This window comes from Hydra vulgaris, chromosome 06 (genome assembly GCF_038396675.1).
Source record: "Hydra vulgaris chromosome 06, alternate assembly HydraT2T_AEP".
Taxonomy (NCBI): Eukaryota; Metazoa; Cnidaria; class Hydrozoa; order Anthoathecata; family Hydridae; genus Hydra; species Hydra vulgaris.
This window is the reverse complement of record NC_088925.1, coordinates 9,633,506-9,659,549: the sequence shown is the minus strand read 5'-3', so window position 1 is coordinate 9,659,549 and position 26,044 is coordinate 9,633,506. Positions and strand designations below refer to the sequence as shown.

At 28.0% G+C, this 26,044-nt stretch overlaps 1 protein-coding gene and 1 long non-coding RNA gene across 2 annotated transcripts in view; both read left to right on the top strand.

Annotated features, from left to right (window-relative positions):
* Positions 1-18,441, top strand: part of LOC100211251 (uncharacterized) — an 88,071-nt gene extending 69,630 nt beyond the window's left edge. The window contains exons 10-18 of the mRNA XM_065799167.1: positions 5,028-5,453; positions 7,733-7,870; positions 7,956-8,830; positions 10,676-10,744; positions 10,960-11,059; positions 11,864-11,927; positions 17,954-18,045; positions 18,141-18,166; positions 18,241-18,441. Of these exons, the coding sequence (XP_065655239.1) occupies positions 5,028-5,453; positions 7,733-7,870; positions 7,956-8,830; positions 10,676-10,744; positions 10,960-11,059; positions 11,864-11,927; positions 17,954-18,045; positions 18,141-18,166; positions 18,241-18,417 (1,967 nt within the window). The 3' untranslated portion in view covers positions 18,418-18,441. The remainder of the gene's footprint in view (positions 1-5,027; positions 5,454-7,732; positions 7,871-7,955; positions 8,831-10,675; positions 10,745-10,959; positions 11,060-11,863; positions 11,928-17,953; positions 18,046-18,140; positions 18,167-18,240) is intronic.
* A 6,844-nt stretch (positions 18,442-25,285) lies between these two features.
* Positions 25,286-26,042, top strand: LOC136080941 (uncharacterized). Its single transcript, XR_010638747.1, has 3 exons — positions 25,286-25,396; positions 25,495-25,601; positions 25,941-26,042. It is a non-coding gene; the product is annotated as an uncharacterized LOC136080941 (long non-coding RNA).
* Positions 26,043-26,044: the final 2 nt, after the last annotated feature.

Here is a 26,044-nt window from a genome sequence, read left to right as displayed (position 1 = left end):
TATTTTAATACATGGGTATCAAGTAGAGCTATGCGAGATTAGGATTTTATCTTCGATCGAGATTACAAAAAATTTGATCAAGTTCAAGATTATTAAACAAATTAGTGAAAGTGCACATTCAATTCATTTAAAAATGTCATCATCAACAAACCATACTCATCCTAATGCTAAAAGTGTACAAATTTTTATGAAGAAAGGTAAGTTCTTCTACATGCTCTGATAGAAGACTGCAGCGTTTAATGGAAACGATGTTCTTAGATGTTGAGTTCAGACACTTTGAGTTGACACTGGTCGCTGGGATTGCCAGAAGTGATGGAGCAAGCTTAGCAAGACAAGAAAATCAACTTTTATTTTGCCTTCATGTCAGTGGACAACCATTGTGCCCAATTCACATCCTCATCAAGCACACTCATACTTGACACATCAGCATGAGCAACAATGTTGTTGGTTGCAGTTGTTGTCATTATGTTATCGAGGGATTCCCACAAGCCTGTTGATTGTGTTTCTAGTGTAGACTCCGTCACTGAGTGCTGAGACTAAACTGGTTTCAGTCCTGAACCTGTTACTGTTGGAAGTTCATTAACTAATTCACAAAGCTTTGATAAGTTGGCCGCCAGCTGCTCAGGTTGCTTGCAGTAAAGTGATTTGTTCCTGGTATCTACCAGTGTGCAAACTGCATCTGGCTGAATCTAATAAAATATTACAGAAACTGTCAAATAGTTCAAGGAATATAATTAGATATTAATATATTAGATAAGTATGACCATGGTCCGTAATGCAATTGAAGTTAAAGAAAGCTTTATGTGGAAATAGGTAATTAAAATTTAGTGCGTGATTGATAATGGCAGTGAATGTCGAAAAAAGGTTGATAAAACACTGAAATATACTGTGTCTCAGTATATAAATAATTATTTGTTACCTTGTCAAAAGAAGGAAATCTTTCTAAAGGTGCCACAAGTCTCCACGCAAATGAAATTCCAGAGCTTCTATTTGCAATAAAAAAAGGTTGATAAAACACTGAAATATACTGAGTTTCAGTATATAAAAAATTATTTATGTTACCTTGTCAAAAGAAGGAAACCTTTCTAAAGATGCTACAAGTCTCCACGCCAATGAAATTCCAGAGCCTCTAATTGCAATATCACTAATAAAACCTTGCAATTTTTTGATGTAATCCATGCAGAGCTGCTATTTTCTCAGATAATGTTGGGTAACTTTCACCACACAGCTCTCTGCTTGCCTGTTCAAAAGGAGTTAAAATCTTTACATAACCCTTGGCAAGATTCCATTTGTTTGTAGTGAGATTCTCCACCTTACCAGTTAATGCGATTTCGGCTGATAAGGGCGCTTTCTCTTCCATAAGGCGTTGAATCATGTAATAGTTGGAATTCCAATGTATTGATACACTCATTATGAGCCCACGTTCATCTCTCTTTAATTGCCTTTGTTGTGCATACAGCAATTGAGATGATTGAATATTGTGATGGTAGTGCGAGACAATTTTTTACATTTTACTATCATACTAATCATGTCTTCAATTTCGGATACTGCATCATTAGTTGATAATTGAAGCGTATGAGCAAAGCAAGGTAAGTCTATAAGGTTTTGGCACATGTTCATGGCTGCTCTCATATTACTACCATTGTTTCGAAGAGCGTATATTGGTACTGCTCTTGGTAGCCACCAATCTTCAATTGACTTCTCAAGAGATTCTAATATTGCTTTGCACGTATGTAGCACAGCCACAAACGGTTTATTCTCCAGTGTATATGATCGCATTTGAAAATCAGCAGTTAAATATATCAAACAAAATGATTTATAGGAATGCAGTGCCCAAGAAGACCATATGTCTGTGGAAAAGCAATAGGATGGCTTGCCAACAAACTCAGTAGTAATGCAATCAATCATTTCTTGTATCAAATTTTTATACATAGTTGGCACGATACTGCTAGAAAAAGTGGTCCTGCTCAGAATATGATACTTAGGAACAACCAATTTCATAAGTGTCTGAAAACCTTGTCCTTCTACGAAACATGGCAGGTAATCATAAGCCAACATGCGCTTAATAGCTTGTGTTATTTCTTTAGCTTTTTCGTGATCAAATGTCCATGTTGTTTTCTTCGCCCACAGGTCTGTGACACTGACAGTTGTTTTCCAGCTTTATTTTCTTCCTTTTTCATTCTTTTTGCTTCTTATGCCTTTTTATCAGGCTCTGCTGATTCCTACTTATGATAACTTCTCAGGTGAGTAAATAAGCGAGTTGTAAATGAAGTAGGACAAGATATTTTTTGACTGTATTTACCAATTTTGCAAAAACCAAAAATAGTATCGCTAATTTTACACCTATCAAAATAATTCCAAATAATGCTCCTTACTCTCTCGTCCTCCATTTTGAAGTGTTTTAATATAATTTTAGTGAAGCGTTTTAACATAATTTACAGCAACTTTTTGAAGCATTTTAATACGATTTTACAGCAACTTTTTAAATATCAAACTTTAGGTTTGAAACTTGAATTATATTAGATTAACTTAACTCATTCAATTCGAGTTCGATTATTGAATAAACTCGAACTCAAAACTTCAAGTTTCGCACACCTCTAGTATCAAGCTTGGTTGTTCTTGTCTTTTGAAGATAGTTGAATTATAATTTGTGTATATGTTTTGAATTATTTAAAGAGATAAACAGCTGTGATTAAGATTTGGTTTGGATTGAGCTAACACCAAGCTTATTTTGGAGAAACTAGACTTGTTGGTGAAGAATGATCTACTTCAGTTTATTCCAATAACATAGTGCTTAAAAGATTTTTAGGCAATAGTACATTCTTTCTTTGGATATGACTTACAAAAAAATATTATTGAGGTACATTTAAAATTTTGTTTTGCCACACTCAAGTTCTTGCAGAAACCTTTGACATAAAGTTGTCTTTAACTCAAAAATCCACACAATAATGAATCATGTTATTCATTCCTATCATTCAATTGTGTAGTCTAGGTAAGTTTGTCAAACAAAAAGGCGAGACAATTCATGCTAAATTTAAAATAAGGCATGTACGTAAATTAAGTAAGGCATGTACGTAAATTAGATAACGCATGTATGTAACAAAATAAAACATGTACATAACAAAATGATGCATGTATGTAACAAAATAAAACATGTACATAACAAAATGATGCATGTATGTAACAAAATAAAACATGTACATAACAAAATGATGCATGTATGTAATAAAATAAAACATGTACGTAACAAAATAAAACATGTACATAACAAAATGATGCATGTATGTAACAAAATAAAACATGTACATAACAAAATGATGCATGTATGTAACAAAATAAAACATGTACATAACAAAATGATGCATGTATGTAACAAAATAAAACATGTACATAACAAAATGATGTATGTAACAAAATAAAACATGTACATAACAAAATAAAACATGTGCATAACAAAATGATGCATGTATGTAACAAAATATTTCTCATCCTGATCATAAAAAAATTGTAAAAAATTGAATCAAAAAAATTAAATGAAGTATTCTCTATATCATACATATTTAACACAATTTTTAAAATAATATAGTAATATATGATGTTTAATTTTTTATCGTTTGTTGTTTTATTGTTAAATTATTATTTAATTATTTACTTCTAATAATTATTTGCCCTCTACTATTAAAAACATAAACAATTAAAAAATCTTTAAATAGTTAATACTCAAGTTATTAAACATTTGATTTGTGACAGTTTTAAGTTATGAGAATCATGGCAAAGAAATTTTTTTAACCTGACACCACATATTGTATATTTAAAGAAGCAAACAGAATTTGATAGTGTAAATTTAAATAAATGCGCATATGTTTAGTTTTTCCAAGAAAATATACTAATAAAACCGGGGATTTAAAGCACATAAATGGTTTTTTGTGAATGAGATCTGTTATCTGAGAAATTTATGAAAAATCTAAAAAATCTGGAAAAAAATGTATGCGGTGTCAGGTTAAATGAGAAAAGCTACAAAATATTACAAATAAGTTTAAATTTATACTTGGGTTTGGGTAAAAAGTTTTACTTGGGTTTGGGTACCATAAAATGTTTTTCACTTTGCCAATTTTTAAAGAACTTAATTAAGGTTAAAGTATTTACATATGTAATCAAATAGCAAAAAAACATTATAAAATAGATTTTTTCCAGCACACATACACCTCACCATTTTAGGGGTTAGGGTGCATATATAAAGCAATTTTTCTAACACGTCTTAATAGATGTGATTTTTAAAAAATTTAAAAATATTTAGTAGGTATCTTCTTTGTGAGCAAAAATATTTATAGTGGAATGACATAAAACCATGGCGATCAATTTAGCAAATTGGGGAAAGATAGTATAAAAATAAAACTTTCTATTTTCTTGGTTTAATTATGCAAATTATGCACACAATTAAGGATACTCATTGGCACAATGGATTTACTTAGATCTTTCATGTCTCTGTAAATGTCTCATTGTTGTTTTTTGTTTCATTGCGTGTTTTTTTGTTTTTGTTTTTATTGTTGTTGTTTTTAATGCGAAACAAAGAATACTTGCTTTGGCAATAAGACACTTATAAGAAAACATGCATCAACTGATAGGTATGGGTTTGCATAAGATTTAGTAAAATAAACAATACAAAAAATAATAAAAATTGCATTTTGTTGAAATAACTTACATACTTCAGTTTCATAGGTTATACAAATTATTTTTCAATTTTTTATGTAATTTATTTATAAATAAGTTAGGTATGTTTAACAGAATATAACCATAAATGTTACATTTGCTTGATGACGTTTAGCTACAAATAGTTACAAGTGATAGAATATAAAAAAATATAAAAATAGAATATAAAAGTATTTCAGAGAAACTAAGAACCAACCAAAAGTTTAAAAAAATAAGTTTGATATAAAAACTTTGGTTTCCATGGTAGCTATAATATTTTCAGACACTTTGACATATATGTAAACATATCTCTAGATAAAACTATTAACTTATTTTAGATCATGTTGAAATCGATAATGGTGAAAACAAAGGGAGTGAGGATAATGGTGCAAACAATGGAGAAGACAATATTGTTGCAAGCAATGAAGAAGGCAATTTTGCAAATATTAGAGAGGGCAATAGTGTTTCAAACAACAGATATGGTGATGCAAACAAGGTAGTTAGTGATAGCACAGCAAACAAGAGAGATAGTGATAATATAGCAAACAAGGGATATAGTGATGATATAGAAAACAAGGGAGATAGTGATAATATAGCAAACAAGGGAGATAGTGATAAGGAAGATAGTGATAAAGCTGCAAATGAAAAAGATTGTAATAGTGTTAAAACTAACGTAAATGACAATAGTGTTGCAAAGGGTTTAAAACAAAAAAAATATGTTCAGAACCCAAAAAAGATTCAAACAAGAAAATCGCTAAAATCATGTGAGTTTGTTAGAAATAATTTTTAATTCTTTTTTTCTTTAATATTCTTAACTTTTACTCTTTTTAAAAAGCATTATTTTGGGTTTTATATTTGTTTGTTATTGTTTTGTCAAACTTCTACAATTATCCCATAACATTAATTTTTATAATTGTTAATGATTTTTATAATGAAATAAAATATAGTATTAACCCTCACCCTCCTTGTGACCTACTGCCTGTCAAGTCATCTTTTTTCCCATTTATCTTTTAAAACACAGTTTTAAAACATCAAAGGAACTCTTAAATCCCATCACATGTTGTGTTTATATTGAAAAGCATTTTAAAAAGATGCTTGATCTAATTTTTTTTTTTTTTGATTAAAGTAGTAATTAGTAAATGTATATTAATAAAAACTAAACTTGTCATTTTACTATAAGCTCTCCTTTTCCATTCTATTCAGTATCTCAAAGTATCTATAATATATGCTGCAATCTACAGACTTGATAATTTATTTCAAGTGTGTTAAAATCGTAAGCGTTTCAGTATATGACATCAATATAGTTTGTCAAATATTGATAATAAATACTGTCAGTATATTTAAAATATATATTTTACAATGATGTCATTTACTAAAACTTTCACAAATTTAATGCGCTTGAAATAATTAATTCTGTAAATTACGGCATATATATTTTAAATACTTTGAAATACTGAGTAGAATGGAAAAAGAGAGCTTATAGTAAAATGACAAGTTTAGTTTCTATCGGAATAAGTTTCTTATTTAGTTTTAATTTAAAAAATTTTGCTCAAGTGCTTGTTTTTATAAACATTTTTTAAAATATGAACACAACATGTGTTGGTAGTTTAATTATTCAGTAAAAGAAAACTGTATTTCAATCTTAGTTTAAAAGATAAAAGTTTAATGAAAACTTAATTCTCTAAAGAATACAAACATTGATAGGATTTTGAAATTAGTTATTAATAAAAGAAATGATATAAAGGACTTGGTTGTGATAAAAGTGAACTTGATATTGATTGCAATGGAATAAGGTATGAAGAAAAAGATAAGCAAGTTACTTTTGAATCTTGTATACCTATAGCTGATGATTTTATAAACAAAAGTTGTCAGAAGGCAATAACCCAAAGTTGCAGAACGTAGTGATCAAATAAGTAGGCAGGGAGCAGATTGAGTTTGGCAGGTTGAATTACCATTACTGTAGATAATGTTCATACCATTAACAATATTAATGATCTAGTTATTTGATTTTTTGAAGTCAATGAAGACAATATGTAAAATTATGAAAATGCTATCAATAATCATAGAAACAGTGCTGGATGAGTATTTATAAGGTAACTTTTCCATGGGTGTTTTATCCATGGAAAACTTCGCTGCTTCAATACCTTTGTTGTGTGGAACATTTGTTTAAAGTGAAGTAACATCCATAGTTACAAACATGAAGTCTAGTGAAGCAAATTTGTGTTGTTCAAATAGGGCAAGGAAATGATTTGTGTGTTTAAGGTATACAAGGGGTTGTATTATTTAAGTCATAAAAGTTAAAAAGGTGAAAAAAGAATTTTTTCTTCTTGATTTTGTGGAACTAGTATTTGAAACTGGTAACTTGACTCAATGTTTTCTAGATGAGAATCCAAATATAGAAGTAACACATAAAAGAATTTTATTTGTAACAACAGTTACTTTAGCTTTACAACCAAGTTCATGATGTTACAATACCTTTTTTTTTGTTGTTGTTGTCTAGGCATTATTTTTTATATCCCATTTTTCAAGGTAGATATCTCAGATGAATTTAATAAGTAGCAAACCAAAATATAAGTTTGTTATACTATAGAAAAGCTACAAAAGGTCATCCATTAAATATGGCATGTGGCTGGCAAATTTTTTGTTTTAATGGCTTTACACTTACACCATATTTAAAATTTGAAATGATTGTTTGTAAGATCAATGTTTTACTAAAAAAAGGAACCAAGTTTTTTAAAGATTTTTTTATTACTACTTTACACGGTTTTTAATAAGATCAAAAAATGTTTTAAATTTATATGAGATATAGAGATATACTGTAGCAAAAAGATTAAATTCATTATAACGAAAAATAGATTAAATGTTTATAGTGTATAAGAAAAGTAAAGTTTTAACAACAATTATAATACAAATTTTTTTATAATTAACAACTTTCATATAGAACAATTTTGTCTTTATTTTGTATCTATCTGATCTTTATTTTTTATCTATCTAAAAATTTTTTAATTTAAAAAAAAAATCAATTACTGGGGGTTTTTTTCAGATGTTTGTGATGAAGAACATAACAATGATGAAGAAAATAATAATGATGAAGAAAATTTAAAAATGTTAAACAACACTTTAAAAGCTTGCGTTCAGAACAAATCACACATTCAGACTAGAAAATCTTTAAGAACCATTTGTAAGTCAATTTTTATTTGTTATGTTGTAAAAGCTTGACTAAAGATTTAAAATCAATAATGGTTGCTGCGATAACTTTTCTCAAGGTAAGAGAAATGATTATTCTGGATCTACATTTGAAAGAGCTAGTAATAAAAACTGTGAAGAAGATGTTGAACAAAGCAGTATGGTTGATCTATGTACAAATGAATTAAACAAAAAAAACAATGATTCTGCCGAATCAGCATTCGAAATAGTAGAGAAAGACTTGAATGATACCAAATCAGTTTTCAAACTAGCTGGAGAAAATTTCAATGAACAATCAAAGAAAATAAAAGATACTAAAAGAAAAAAATCCAAATCGATTAATAAAATTGAACTTAATAAAATAAAAATGAATTATAAAGAAAAAGAAAATATAGAAGAAATAAAAAAAGAAACAAACTCGAATAAAAATCTTACAAATAGATCAATAGATTTTACCGATATAAACCTTGAAATGAAAATTTATCTGGAGGAAGTTGACAATAATAAACCAAGAAACAGGAGGGGAAAAAAGTCAATATATTCTTCTAAAAGGGATGTAGAAAAAGAACAGCATCTTATTTGTGAAGAAAAAGTAATAATAAAAAAAGAACCAAAGGAATCACCAAGAGAATCATGTTTTACAGATGTTATTGATCTTGGAAAAAACCAAATCATAAAATTACATAAGCAAAAAGAAACAATTGAGTTTTCTCCACAGGATATAAAACCATTAATTAAAAGAAAATTGATAGAAAATAACCCTGAAAAGTTTGTAGTTTGTAAAAGAAAAACAATAGACAACAATAAGAGTGAAAACTCTGTTATAACAAAAAACTCATCAAATAAAGAAAATTCATTTAATAATTTATCCTCAAAAAATGCAAGCAAGCGTCGCCTTTCTTCTTCAAAACCAAAAGTTGTGTTTACTGGTGTAACAGATAAAAAAATTGAAAAGGTATTTGCTTTTTTTTTTATTAATACAGTTTTACTAATTACACTTTTTGGTTAATGGATTGCATTTTTTGATAAGTTAAAATTTTGAGCCTAATTTCTAATTTTTATCAAAAAAAAAATTAAATGAGAGCAACACATTTTAATCTTCGTTCTCAGTTGTTTTTCTTTTTTCTCTTTTTTCTTTCTTTTTTTTTTGGACTCTTGTTTTACCAAAAGTTTTCATTTCAAACTAATTTATAGTAGAAAAATGTATCTTTAAGGAGTCGTTTCTTTTTGTTTCAATTTTATAATCGGTTTTTTATTGTACTGCAATATTTTGCACTGTAGACTTTTTTATATATATATATATATATATATATATATATATATATATATATATATATATATATATATATATATATATATATATATATGCAGGCCTCGGTAGGAAGCGATAGCTTTAGCTCTACCTCTCACCCACACTCCCCTAAACCACTTTACGGGAGCAACTTACAGCTCTCGCAAAAGTTTTTTTTTTCTCAAAAGTTTATTTATTATTGTAACTAAAATGAAAAGCACAAAGTCAAAAAAATTTAATTTATAGGATAATAAACAGGCACGGTTTTTGCAAAGCTAAAAAAATTTTATGTCAAAAGAATTTTTTCATGGCGCAATAAATGACTCTTGTTATGTGTATATTATTGTAACATTAACGTTACAAACATATGCTAGTAACAAGTATAAAACTAAATTTTGTATTTAATAAGCAATTTTTATATAAATAAACAGATAGCTTGTGCAAAAACTAAAAGCTCTCGTAAAAAGCAGTTTAGAAGAGCAGCTCGCATGGCTTGAATATTTGTCACACATGACTGTTGGTATTGCTACTAACATATAAGGACAAATTTATTTTGGAGTTGATATTCATAGTAGAACAATTTCATTTATAAAACATTAATTTGAATTATAAGTTTCAAAATTCACCCAAGCTTAAAAATTTTTTTTATCAAAAATCAAGGCTTATTTTGGACAAGTATTTGAGTTTCATTTCATTATAAAAACTTACTGGAATACAATCCTAATAACACTTGAGCTATTCAGAAAGGCTGACGTGAGAAACCTTATTAGAATATAAGACAGATTTAAATTTAGTTAAAGACTGCGGTGCTTTAGAAAGTTTTACTTGAGACAATGAAATAAGTAAAACTAACTGTATGTTTGTGATGTTATTGATGTTGTAACTTTTGAAGCAACTGCCTGATCGTACAATTCCCCTAATATCTATAGTATTAAGTCTTTTTTACCTGCTTGATTTATGGAGGTTTAACAATTCTATTTATGATGAAAAGATTTTTTCCAGAAAAAGACTTTTTTGTTGTTGTTGAGCTGTGTTATTAAAATAAGTCTTTTTACTAAATTCAATAAAAGTATGTACTAAAAATACTTTTATTGAATAAATAAAAAAAATAAAAGTATTGCATTTAACTGCTGGTTTTGAGGTAATTCTGTATCACTTTTTACCTTTAGACAGGTTTGTATATTTTTGTGAAATTGCACATCTTTTTATATATATCTAAAATAGCACCAAAAATAGATTTAAATTCTATTTTGTTGAAGTTTTACTTGCCAATGTTGTATTATAAAATACAAGTATGCTTAACAATACAGGCTGTGCAAAAGTTGTATTTTCTTGATGAATAATATTTCTCATAATAGTGTATTCCATGAAAAAGGATATTGTTTTTCATAGGTTTAAGAATTTTTGTTTAATGAATTTTATCCACTGGGAACTTTTACTATGTTAAAATTATTTTAAATTCTAATTTCAGAATTCTTTGATTTTTCTACTCATGCTTTAAAATTTTAGATTGTGACAGAACTTGGTGGTGAACTTGTTGATAATGTTGGCTTAGCAACTCACCTAGTTACAGATAAGGTTTCTTTTTATGTATAACAAACAACTTTTTTGTTTGTTAGAAAATGTATTAAAGTTATTTTTTAATCTAAATTATTAGTTTTTTATTCTAATTTAATTTTTTATTCTAAGTTATTAATTTTTTATTTTAAATAGCATGTTATTTTTATACATAACACAACCTGCTGTTTTTATTTTTTCTTGTACCTATATTTTTTTCTTTTTCTTTTTTTAAGGTTCGTCGTACAGTTAAATTTTTATGTGCTGTAGCAAGAGGCATACCCATTGTCAGTTTAGAGTGGTTAAAAGCTGGAAAAACTGCTTCGATGTTTGTTCGTATGTTTGTTACAGTGCATTACCTCAGTCAAAAGTTTCTACTAGATCTTATAGTTTTTGCATAGCATAAAAACCATGTTTTTATTGGGTGTCAAACTTGATATTTATTGGGTATCAAATCTGGCTTATATTGGGTGTCGAAAGATTTTATTGAGTGTTAAACATGGCTTTTATGCCATGTTTAACACTCAATAAAATCTAGATTCGACACCCAATATAAGCCAGATTTGATACCCAATAAAAGTCAAGTTTAACACCCAATAAAAGCCAGCTTTAACATCTATTAAAGTCCATGTTTGACACTTAATAAATTTTTTACTTAAAATAAAATTCTATTGGATATATTCTGCCTCAATTAAAATGATGCATAATCAGGTAAAATACCAAAAATGGATTTTTTTTTTTTTTTTCATAAATTTGATTTAAAATATTTATTGTATTTTATTAATTTATCTATATATGCATAAAATTATTATTTATTTATATCTGGTATATGAATGATATCAATATATTCAGTAATATTCATCTGAAACTAAAAAAATTATTTTTGAACAAAATATTTGATAAATTAAAGATTTTTAAGGTAAATGCATTTTTAAATCTTTACCATGTGTGTGTTCTCACCACAATTCGACAGTATTGGACTTTTTGACTGGGGGTTAAGCTATTTCTATTGTTTTACTTTTTTTTTAATGTTTTATGTCTGGTAGTTGTGATTTAAGTTGCTTACTATATAAATATACAAAAAAGGGCTAACCTAGGTCGTTTTTTTTAAATAATTAAATTTGTTATTATATTTTTAAGCACACCATCATCATTTGTTGAAAGATATTGATACTGAACGTCAATACAATTTTGACCTTGTAAAGTAAGCTTTTATTAGTTTTTTAAATTGCTTAAATTTCATTATATCTTCATATTGCAAGGCCGTAGACAACTTTTTTTGATGTTTGAGCTAAGCATCTTTGAAACATGAAGAAAACTTTATATTTAAGTATGTTCATATATATGAGGAATGAGGATGCTATGCAAAAAATTGCGGTCAAAGGAGACTGGGAACAACAGAAACCCTAAAACGTTAGCCACCTTTCGGCTTTTATGACTTTATAAAGTTTGCAGCCTCCTCAATTTGAGGGGGCTATAAATTGTGTTGTTAAATGCCAAATGTTTAAGACCAACCGAAATACATTTCTCTTTTGTTTTAAGAAAAGAAAAGCATTTTTGTTTAAAAGAATTAACTTTGAAAACTTCTTTGAAAACTTGTTAAGTTTGGCATTTAAAAAAATATATTACTTTGTTGTTCTCTGTTAAGCAATTTAGTTTTTGTATTTTCATGTTTATATAAGTTTTAGGTTTTTGAAATTCCGGCCCTCTCTGTTGATTACTTTTTAAGAATATTTGCGACCATTTATGACCCTTCCCCTCCCCTCCTTAACCTCATTTTTTTAGGCGCCTAAAAGAAATGAATAATAAGTTTAATATAACTCATGTGTTCTGAGTTTTCAAACATTTCTATTTTCAGTGTGCATGTTTTTCTATCCTTATTTCTATTTATGTATTGACTTTATCGCACATAGTGTCTGCCGTAGGAAACTTGATTTCACCTACAGACTCTCAGGTCTCAAATAGAAATAAAGCTTTCTTTAAAAAATTATTATTGCACATGCAAAATAAGTATACCCAGGGTTAAATATGTGCTTAAATTTAATTAAAAGGGATTTTCAAGACCTGAGAGTAGTTGTGATAGTTGTTGCGATAGTGATCTAAGGTCTATAGCTTATATTAGTTATTGTTGTGACTCATGTTATGTTATTCATGATGTTATGTGATTTATATTACTAGTATATTATTATATAATTACCGTTCATTTGAATACTGATCATTTAAATTGCATCTATTTTTTAACGGAATAAAATCAGAAAAATAAATTTCGATTTTCAAAATGTCTAAAATAAAAATTTCGTCGAGATTTATTATCTCCATTGATACCGTCTGATTTCTGTACTAAAGATTTTTTCACGTCGATGTTATGACAAAAAACAAACTAATCTTAAAATCAACAAAAGTAATTAAAAAAATCTCTTTTTTCAACAGCACAATCGCATTTTCAGTTCAAAGGAAAGGTTTATGACCGAATTGATGGCATTGCAATTGGTTCTCGATTAGCACCTGTACTTGCTAATCTGTTTATAGGTAACTTTAAAAAAAAAAGGGTCAAATGTTATAATGGAGTAAAACCGTTGTTTAACAAACGTTATGAAGATGATATTTTTGTTTCTTTTCCCTCAGAAAAACACGCATTTTTATTATTGGATTACATCAACAAAAAACATTCTTTAATATCTTTTACCATGAAAAAGAAAGAAAACTCAAAAATATCTTTTTTGGGCATAGCTCTATGTATGACAAACAGTTCAACAATTACAAGTCTTTCATAAAAAAACCTTTACTGAATTATACACCAACTTTTACAGCTTTTTTGTCGTCGGTTACCGTAAGATTGGTATTCTCTTTGCTAAAAGTGTCCAACTTTTTTTCGTCTAAAGATCACCTTCCTGTCAGTGAAAAATCATTCGTTGTTTACAAATTTGTTTGTGCAGAATGTAAATCCTGTTATATTGGCGAAACCTCTCGCCACTTAAAGACACGAATGATTGAACACTAGAGAAAAGATAAAAATTCTCTTATTTATAAGCATCTTCACTCAAAAGAAAAATGTTTAACTAATAGTGATGAATGGTTTTCGACTTTAGATCGTGCCAATAACAAAATTGAATTAAAAATTAAAGTATTCATATATGATAGGAAATACCCGATATGAATAAACAAGTAAATCATGTTAAAATGACTTTTACCATTTAAAATAATTTACCGGTTCTTTTGTTATATTTGACATTTGTTAAATGATTTTTAATGATTCTCTTTGTATATATCGGAAGTTTTCAATTTTATGGCTTTTATTATGTTTATTTTTACAGTTATATACTTATACCGTTTTTAACAAATATATTTTAACTGACTATATATAGTCAAAACATGGCTTAAATTTAAATAATGAAATGTTTTTAAATAAAATTTAAAAAATTGTCTTGTTTTTAAAAGTATATATGTTTATATATTTATATATACATAGTGTATACAGTGCTGGCAAAAAGTCTTGCAACAAGGCACAATTTTACACAAATCAATGTTTCCACGCCAGTAGGCTCAGTGTTATTATCTTATATTTTTATCTTTAGGTATAAATATATTTATAAAGAAAATTTTGTAGCTTAAACAGTTAATTCAGTGAAATTCATGGCTAAGATTCGGCAGCTTAGTAAAGAAGAAAAAGCATGCATTCAACGTCTTGCTAAAAGTGGTATGTCTCATGCAGACATTGCAATAATTTACATGGTTGAACGCACTACAATTTGGCGTGTTGTAAAGCAGGTTATCCCCCTGTCTCCTAAAAAGAGGTCTGGACGTCCTAGAGTCACTTCACAGTGTACTGACATCAGGATGGTAACAATGGTCAAGGTGAATCCTTCAATAACCTCTAGTGACCTACAGAAAAGCATACCAACACTTTCTAGTGTCTCAAAGCGCACAATCCGTCACAGACTTTCTGCAGAATTAAACTTACCTGCACGAAGGCCATTTAAGAAGCCATTAGTAACTGAAAAGATGAGAAAAAAGCGCATTGAGTTCTGCAAGAAGCATCAAGATTGGACAGAAGAGCAGTGGACACAGGTGATGTTCAGTGATGAGTCCATGTTTCGTCAGTTCTCTGATGTTAAGCTTTTTGTTCGCCGACCTACTAGTTCTAATCCTACCAATCCCTAATACACATGCAAAATTGTGAAGCATTCACCTTCTGTAATGGTGTGGGGTTGTTTTTCTGCTCATGGCCTCGGAGATTTATACTTTTTGCCCAAAGGAGAAACTATGAATGCAAAAAAGTACCTTAACGTTTTGGATGAATCTCTAATCAATTTCATGATTATTCATCAGTGCACAATTTTTCAACATGATTCAGCATCATGCCACACTGCGAAGTCTGTGAAGCAGTGGCTTAGATCAAAAAACATACAGTTGCTTGATTGGCCTGGAAATTCTCCAGATCTCAACCCAATTGAAAATCTTTGGATGTTAATCAAGAAGCGTGTATCTGCTAAGAACTGCAGTTCATTAAATGGTTTAAAAAATGCTATTCATTTATGGTGTACAGAAATTACATCAGGACTATGTGAAAATCTTGCCAAATCCATGCCCAAACGAATTAGTGCTGTGTTAAAAAACAAAGGATATCCTACCAAATATTAATAGTACATCTGTTTAAAATGATTATACAATGTAATAAAAATAATTGAACTTGTTTTTGGTGAAAATATAATATTTTTGTAAGTATTATTGGTTTTGTAAGTAATTATGAAAAGTAATTATGATGTTGCAAGACTTTTTGCATTTGTGTACACATTGCAAAATTTGATTTGTGTAAAATTGTGCCTTGTTGCAAGACTTTTTGCCAGCACTGTATATAAACACGTATACTCAACTCAAACGCAGCGCTAAGCTAATTAAAATTCAAATTTTTACTGCGTTCTCCTTTGGAAAAACCGGGACAATTACAACCCTAAACATTCAGTTTACTTAAATCGTAAAAGTTTCACCTTAAGAAGCCATTCAAATATGCCGTACGCACCGAGGGGGGAGAGGGTGTCCCAAGTTGAGTAATTTGCATACGAGTGCGTATGGGGAGGAGGGGGGGGGGGGGAAGGGTCCAACAAATGTATGTACGCAAACGCAAAATGTTGAGATGGCAGTTCACGTTCACTTGCCCATTAAAAACCTTCACTTTTGCCCAATAAAAAGTGAATGCCGCTCACGTTTATGGCCTGTTAAGGTTATAAAGGTTGAACAACGCAAAAAAAAGTGATCACATTCGTGTGCGTAAACGGAATTGGGGGAAGCGGCCCAGACCACCAAGGATATGAAACTTATATGGGGGGGGTTGGTAAGACCACTAAGCGTACGTACGCACGAGGGATAGGGGGTATAAAAATGCACGAGTTACAACAGGGAGGAGGGGAGGGGTCAAAATCTGGAAATTTTTGCGTACGTAATATATGGATGACCCCTAATTTAACTGATTGTGTAAAAAAATCAATTAGCAGGTACAAAAATTGAACTTATTAAATCATTGATAATAAAAAATGAGATGCTGAAAAATATACATATTTTTAATAACTTTTGCTAACAGCAGGTATTGTTTTCAACGTTTTACAGTGAAACGTTGGTAATAATAAAAAAAAATAGCTCCTGTGATTAAATACACAACGTTCATAAAAAACTTTTATTCAAAAATCACAATTTAAATGTTGATAAAAATAACTCGCTTGATTTATAAATACAATTTCATAGAAATAGCTTTACTATATAGCAAAAATTATTATTGTTAACAAATACAATATAAGTAACATAAACATGACAAATACAATGTAAGTAACATAAAAAAGAAATAACAACCGTAATTATATAACCGTTAAAATAATTATTCGTAAAAATCTGTTCTATAATGTTACTAGTAAATTTGTTCTTCATTAATTAAGTTAAACTTTAAGTTTTTTTTTTTTTCAATTTTTATATTTCTTTTCCTAAACTGTTGGCAAATGATCGATAAAATAAATGTTTAAATCATGAAAGTTTACTAAATTCAAACCAAATTTCAACGAAAGGCAAAACAAAACAAAATAATGGTTAACTTAAAACTGAAATGCAAAAAGCATTAAAAAAAGAAAGTTTTAAACATATAATAATAATGAAAAGTTTTATATCAAAAAAAATTATCCTAATTTTAGCGATTTTTTAACTTGAAAGACTGCCATTATGAACTTTTTTTTTTTAAATCAGATCTAATACTTTTTGTTTAATTTTTTTTTAATTTTAGTCTAAGTATAAAAAGAGTTGTGTTACATTTTTCACCTACCATATACTGTACCGAACTCACCTAACATACGCAGGCTATGCAATATTGAAAGTTATCACAAGAAAGTGATAACTTTTATTTGAATATATTATTGCATAGCCTGGTTTAAGATCTACATTTTTAAGAAACATCTACACAAATTTTTAGTTTTAGAAATGAGGAGACATACCTGAAGCAGGTAAGTTGTTCAAAAACTTAACAGGAAAGTTAGTTCTTTTATTATGGTCTTCTGTCTCAATTTGATCAGCTCATAAAGAACTTTTGAACTCAGTAGAAGGTCAAGTACTTCTATATTGATTGATAATGCATGCACATTAGTGGTTAATAAAATAGCGCGTTTAGCATAATCAACTTGTTGAGCATCTCTAAATATTTTTGTTTTGATTGTTTTAATATCGATTGAGCCACTTTTTCTAATAATGCTCTAAGTAGGTATTTCAGAAAATCCTCTTGGAGGATCATTTCCTTAGACACAGCATTGTTCCAAATTTAAGTCGCCTTCAGGAAAATTTTCGCTCGCCATCATTTACTTTCATTTTTTTTCATGAAAACTACTTACGAAAGTAAAACTAAAGAATAGAAAATAATAAAGGAAAAACTAGAAACAAATAAAGCAAAAACTAGTTATTTTAATTTGTAAAAAAAAACTATAAATATATACAATCCTTTTTTTTAAAGTTAATTATAAATATCAAAAGTAAATATATATATATCAAAAAATATCAAAAGTAGAAAATTTTGTAACAAAAGTCAACATTAAAAATTTATAAATTTTTCATCTTGTCACGTGACCGGAGCTAGATAACGTCTTTTTTTCCTCTAATTTTTAAAACTTCTCTGACTAAAGTAAAATAAAATTTAGGTTAATTATTGTTACTTTTGTGATTATTTTATATTTTTTAATTTCATTAATTTTTTTTTAAAAGATCTTTAGAAACAGCAGCACATACTCATTTGTTTGAAAATGTGCAAGTTTACGTAACCAGGAATGTGAAGCCGGAACCAAAAGCTATAAAAGGTAAAAGCTATTACGAACTTGACCAACCGAATGTAAAAATAAAGCAAAATTAAAGGTTTTGAAGAATTTTATCTTCTTTTTTTTAATAATTCTAGAAATGATTGAATTTTCTGGTGGCAAGGTAAGAATTTTTTTATCTGTTTCAATTTTTTAACGGCTTTTTTTCTTTTGTTACTAATGTGTTTCTGCTTTTAGTTTCTTCATAAAGCTCCTACGAAGTATATGGAAAACACATACATAGTCTCTTGCATTGAAGATCATAAAGAAATATTGAAATTTGAAAAATTGAACTATAGAATTTTATCAAATGAATTTATATTAACTGGGATATTACTTCAAAAATTTTCTCCCGATCAGTATTACTTAACTTAGTTGATTTGAGATATCTTTATAACATATTTTGTTATTATTCTTATCGCTTCGTTATATTAGCGCTTCGTTTCGAGTTATTTGAAAATGGCTCAGAATAATTGTTGTAGCGAGAATTGTAACAGCTTTAATCGCATTGCGCAATTTTCTAAATACATTTTTAAACAACGAAGTATTACTTGGTGCTAGTTCTTAAGCTATTTGCGGTTTAACGGAGAATTGTGCGCATCTTTTATGCGGATATAACGGTTTATAAAATGATCCGTAAGTTAGTTAATTCGTAACAGAAGTCTCATTTTTAAGGATCATCTTTGCTGCAATTGTAAATCGAGTTTTTTAAGTGTGCCAATTGTGAAGCGAGTTTATTTAGGGATTGATGACGTTGTAGTTTTTACTAATTAAAGTTGTCAATTTAGTATATCTGTAAGAAGCATTAGAATATCTTATTAAAGTTTGGTACAGATTGGTAAAAAGTGTTGGTAAAGAAACATACATAAAACCTCAGTTCTAACGTAATATAACTGATTAGCGTTGCCGAATTGTGATAAAATTCAAAACCACCACCATCTAGAACTAGTTTGTTTCAATCTTTTTAAAAAGATAACCTTTATTTCATTTTTTTAATCAGATAAATATTAACGATCTTTATTTTTAGTTTTAAAAGTTTTTGTCATGTCTTAAAGTTACTTGCATCTGACATCATGAAAGGTTGCTGTCACAGTTGCAAGTTTTTACGCATGAATAGCACTAACAATAACAAATAAATAAAGATAAAGACTACATGAATACACGAATAGTTGAGTATACGTTTAAAGTTCGACACGAATAGTTAAATACGTTTATAGTTCGACACGAATAGTTAAATACGTTTATAGTTCGACACGAATAGTTAAATCGTTTATTGTTCGTGTATACTCTTTTTATTATTTTCATAAAATGTTGTTAAAAATTTCTTAAAAATATTTTATTGAATATAAAGGTGTTATAGAAGTTAAAAATCTGTTAATGAGATCAATGATACCATGTAACAAATTGTTGTAAGAGTTAATATATAGTGGAAGTACGCTAATAAGTAGAAGTGGAAGTACGCTAATAAAAAATTACAAACGATGCATTCGATTATAATGAAGTACGTACTTGTTATACGCAGTAGAAAACAAGAAACAATTTTCGTCTAAGTTTGAATAATTTTTTTGAAACGAAATTTTTTCCATTACACGAAAACTCCGACCCAGATATTAATTATTTTTATGATACAAAAATCGTATGTTCTTACTATTATCCAAGTGAATTAAAAGGATTTAAAGTATTTAAGAATGTTAACAAGGAAAACAACGTTCAAATTAGAATTCTACACGTAAATATCAGAAGCATTAATTGTAATTTTGAAAAGTTCCAAAATTTACTTGAGGAAACTAAATACTTTTTTAATATTATTTGCTTAACTGAAACTTGGGCTACCTCAAACGACTCTAATAAAAATTCTAATTTTTATCTTTCTCATTTGGAAATGATTTCTCTTGAAAGGCAAATAAATAAGTGTGGTGGTGGAGTTCTAATTTACGTTCATGAAAATATTAAACATTGCTGTAGAAATGATCTTTGCGTTTCTGACGGCGATGGAGAAATATTAACAATTGAGATTATTAATGAACGAACAAAAAACATTTTAATTAGCTGTTGTTATCGACCGCCAGATGGCGTGAGCTAGAACTTGAGCATGTTTTTACAGCAAAAAGTTATTGCGAAAGGTAACAACGAAAAGAAAAAAAACTTTCTAATTGGTGATTTTAATATGAATTGTTTTGACTACAATGACGATAACAAAGTTAGAAATTTTTATGATGCAATTTTTGAATCTGGAGCAATTCCTTTAATAAATCGTCCAACTAGAGTAACAAAAAATTCAGCAACCTTGCTGGATAATATTATTTCCACAGACTTGTTCAACAGTGATATAAAATTGGGCATCTTTAGAACAGATGTTTCAGACCACTTTCCTATTTTTCTAACCATAAACACTGACCAACCACAACAAAAATTAAATAAAGTTATAACAAAAACGTTTTTTTAAACCATCAAATATTGAGTCTTTCAAAAATCAGCTCTCATCATTACATTGGAAACTGTAATAGAATATCACCGCACCTTAGAATATCACCGCACCAGTTGAAATAATGAAAACGAGGATGCGTTTTGAAGTAATAGAACTTAGTAGGGTACCGAGTGCGTCCGAATAATACAAGAACGTTCATAGTTGATAATAATAACGCGACAAATACATAAATGAAACTCATTATTAATATGTTGGTATATACGAACTCCGCAAGACATGGTACTATAATTTAATTTTTAATTCTAAAATTGATGATTTTCTAGTAATACTTTACATATTTTCAAACCAGATGTTATGCAATATTTTATATATCTATATGAGGGAATGTTACATTCTAAGCACTATTTGGTTTGTTGTTTTTTAACAAAATACAAGGGCAATGTGATATTCTACACATATAATAGTAGCATGCCATTATTTCTTAATTTTATTAAGGGGAGGTGATATTCTAACATTCTAAGCACTATCTAGTATGTTGTTTTTAAACAAAATACATGGGCGATGTGATATTCTAAAAATATAATAGTATGTTTCTTAATTTTATTAAGGGGAGGTGATATTCTAACATTCTAAGCACTATCTAGTATGTTGTTTTTAAACAAAATACATGGGCGATGTGATATTCTAAAAATATAATAGTATGTTTCTTAATTTTATTAAGGGGAGGTGATATTCTAACATTCTAAGCACTATCTAGTATGTTGTTTTTTAACAAAACACATGGGCGATATGATAATTTAAAAATATAATAGTATGTTTCTTAATTTTATTAAGGGGAGGTGATATTCTAACATTCTAAGCTCTATCTAGTATGTTGTTTTTAAACAAAATACTATATAAAAATATAATAGTATGTTTCTTAATTTAATTAAGGGGAGGTGATTTTCTAACATTCTAAGCACTATCTAGTATGTTGTTCTTAAACAAATTACATAAGGGATGTTATATTCTAAGCATATAATACTGGTAGCATGCCATATATTTCTTAATTTTATTAAGGAGAGGTGATATTCTAACATTCTAAGCACTATCTAGTATGTTGTTTTTTAACAAAATACATGGGCGATGTGATATTCTAAAATTATAATAGTATGTTACTTAATTTTATTAGGGGAGGTGATATTATATGATTTTGTAATTTATCTATGTTTTACATAACTATTTTCTGTTTTTTTTCTTTTATGATGTTTGCATTGCTTATATTAATCGCTCGTCCTAAAGTAATTTTGATTTTCCTAAAATTATTAATTAATCTTCTTTTTTTTCCTTGATTTTAGGTTCTTAATTTTCCTAGTTGTCGAATCACAATAAAAACCGTCAGTCTGTCAGGTTGTCTATAAAGTACACATTTATGTACAGTTTATAGACACCCCCAACGCATACAGTTTTGTAAAGAGAAAGGGTGTTAAAGAAAACCTTATAAACATGTTTGGCTGTCTTACTTACAAGTTTTTTCTTAAACCTGATTCTTGTTTTTAACAAAAGAATCTGTATTATTCCTCTGGCTTTTACTTGTCTGTCTGTTTTAAATGCCATTTTAAATTGACCTTGATTAATTAAATCCATAAAATGTACAATTAACAAATAGTTTGACTTATTGATATTTTAAGATTTTATTCTCCACTTTTTATTTCAATCGCTATTTGGATCTATATTAATCGAAACTAAATATTAAGAGAACTTGAATGCCACTACATCTTTTATGAACCCATTAATTAAAAGCTGTACAAGTAATATCGTTTTGTAGATTAAAACCCCAGGCTAATAAATTTAAAATTTGTAATAACCCTTATTTATTTATTTATATATATATATATATATATATATATATATATATATATATATATATATATATATATACTATATATATATATATATATATATATATATATATATATATATATATATATATATATATATATATATATATACATATATGTATATATATATATATATATATATATATATATATATATATATATATATATATATATATATATATTATATTATAATTATTTAAACGATTTTTTTTTTTATATTCTGTAGTTTAATTAATTTTTTTTTTCCATTTTAGACTTGGTACCGAGCAGCAGTTTTACACAGAAGTTTTTATATCTTGAGTTAGAAATTTGGAAACTTGAAAAACTCAACAAGGTTGCTGTTCAAGTTTAATTACGATGATGAAAACAAAATCCTACTTTAATAATATTTTTAATTTTGAAATTGAATGTACAATCAATAGTAAATTTTACTGAAGTAGAGTTGAAAACTAGATTGAACTTTCCTAAACAAATAATTAAAATCTAAAAATATAGAAGAAAATTTCTGGTCGTTGTGCTGTTTTTTTCCTCATATAAATTAACTTTATTATTTTGCAGCTAATTTTGCCATTATATAATTTTTCCTTTAATTTATGTAATTTAAATGAAAAGTTTGGATGCAAAAATGTTTGTAAAATTGTTTATAATATTAAAATAAACAACCGGCTAAAGGATTTTTATATGTTTTACTTTGTATTTGTTTTTTTTAATATGATGTTTACATTGCTTGTAATTAGTTAGGAAATGCGAATCAAAGAAGAAGAGAAGATGAAATTGAGCTTCATATTTATAATGATTACTCTCTACTTATTTCGTTGTTAAGAAATTATAGTTTACGATACTTTATAATAAGCTTTTGACGCTCGATGTAAGAAGACTTAAAAATAATTAATTAAGCACTTAACAACGTTTTATTTAACCTGTTTTTACTAAAGTATATTCTTATTTAACAGTATCATAAAATAATTTTGTAAATCACTTTTTGGCTCATAATCTAAACATGACTAAGATTATGAGCCAAAAAATTCGATTTTAATAGCGCCCTAAAAAAATAGAGAATTTTTTATTTTTGAGTAGCCAAAATTATTACCCCGAGCAACATTCATAGCAACTGTGCAACATAGCAACTTTTAACCTTGGTAAAAATAAATAAAAAGCATGCTTTAGCTACAGCATATCTAGCGAGATAAAAACATGCGGTCCATTAAGTAAGAATGTTTTTTTTAAATCCTGAATTGTTTATAGTAGGCTATTTTTTTTTACATTGTTTTTGCATTTGGTATTGCTCTAAGTAGTTTCTTTTGTTTAAATTCATATTTAAAATAGAAGGAGTTTCTTACTTCAAAACGCTGGTTATGATGTTCACCATCTATCTTGAAAAAATAAACAAGTTGTATTTGGGAAATTGCTGTTGCTATCATTCAATGGACAGATATGTATTATATTTGTAAGTAAGAAAAGAACAAAATACATTTTTTTCGAGTTCAAGAACATTATCTTAAAAAGCAAAAATAATCTGAGGTCAAACCCTATCTCAATATGTTAAGTAACTATTTTGTAGACAATGAAATTAGTCATGACTAAAATATTAAATGCGTAGAATACTTACGCCACGGCATGGTCGCTAAAAGTAAAAATTTGAAATGTGGGTGCTAAATTTGGTCAGTGAAGCCAATGCCAATGTGGTTTGTCATTACTTTTGTTATCATCGAAGTTACGTAGCCGCAAAAAGATTATTTTTGTTTATTTTCAAGGGAGATGTACCGGACACTCGTAGCTTTCTTAACATAGAAGAAGTATAAATTGCAGCTATTATTGAGCTACAAGCTCAATGCAGGAATCATATTGATAGCAGTTTTTTGTTGAATAAACAACCATTTTGTTTAAACATTTGTTTTTGACTTTTTGAGGGATTGTTATTAATTGCTTGATATAGCAAACAGTTTCACCTTTTTTTTTGCCGTCCACAATAATATATTTCTTGCTAAACAGGTCAGTGCCAACGTAAGTTAATTTTAATTGAAATACCACGGACTAGTTATTTCTAATTACGAATTTAATATTGTAAATCAATGTATTAGGAGTTCTTTTATTGAGCAATTACACCTCCCTGTTATCATTCTTAATAGCATAGATGAATTAGATTGAAAATTTATGACGAAACATCAACATCTAAACTGAAATACATAAATAAATAATACCATAAAAAATATTAGAACTTTTGCCTTTGAATACATTTAATAGATGGTCTCATACAACAATGTATTGAATGTATCCAAAGTTTTTGTTGAGGAGCATGGCAGTCCTTTAGGAGGCTATAGTGGTCAAACAAAAACCATTGCTAAAATTATGGAAAAATATTATTGGCCTAATATCAGTGGAGATATTAAGAAATGGGTAAGTGGATTCTTTATATATATATATATATATATATATATATATATATATATATATATATATATATATATATATATATATATTAATATATTTAACAAAACACTATTGTTAACAGGTAAAAGACTGTAGCCGTTGTCAAAAATCTGGTCAACTACTTTCAATATCCGAACCTTTACATTCAATAAAGGTAAACTTGAATAGTAATCTTAACATCAAAATGTATTTAAAAATAATGCTACTTGATGTAGCATTTTATTTAATATAAAATTATTTTTACAATTTTGTTTAATTATAAAAATTACATTTATTTAATTATAATAATATGTATAACGACATTATAATAAGAAGAATTCCTGTAAATTAAAAAAAAAAGCAGTTTTTCTTTAGACTACACGCGTATGGGAAATAATTGGCATAGATTTTGCGGGACCGTTTGCTCAAACAAAAATGGGGAACAAATATTTTATGAGCTATATGGATTTGTTTTCCAAATGGCCTGTTTCCTACGCCAAATAACCTGTTCCAAATGGCCTGTTGTTTACCTAACAAGGACGCTATAACGGTCGCTAAAGCAGTTATAAATTTAGTGACAACCTTCGGGTTTCCCTCCGTAATAATTACAGATAATGGAACCGAATTTTGTAACGAGGTAGCTATTTATATTTGTAAACTTATGTTTAAAAAGGAATATATTAAAAAAAAAATTTAATCACTTAGTTTATAAAAAATAATTTCGGTAATTTTTAGTTAAACGACAAAATGTATAAAATCTTGGGAATAGAACGCAGAAAAACTGCCGTCTATCATCCACAAACAAATGGGCAGGATGAAAATACTAATAAAAATATAAAAAAGTAATTTTTGATTTGATACTTTTGGATACAGCTTTGATTTTTCCTAATGTTTAAAGTAGAGGAGAAGGAAGCAGTTCAGGAATCTTAAATTAGGATTATTATTGGTGAAAGAGATGTGTTCTGGGTTGAGGAACCACTTTTTAATGCGGCACATAAACACTTAGTATTGCACTCATCATAACAAACTTATCGAGAAAAAAAATTAAACTAAGATTAAAAAGATGCGCAAGGTTTCCTAACTTGCCTCCTTTTCCTATATAAAGCGATTACTTAAAATTATTTTAAATTTATTTTAAACAATGACTTTGTTGATATTTATTTGACATTTTCTCTTATTAGAAAAATCCGAAAGTTAGTTGACGATAACCAAACAAACTGGGATGAGTTTATTGATATAGTTTTGTACCCACTACGGATAGAAAGGCAAACGTCGACAAAAGTGT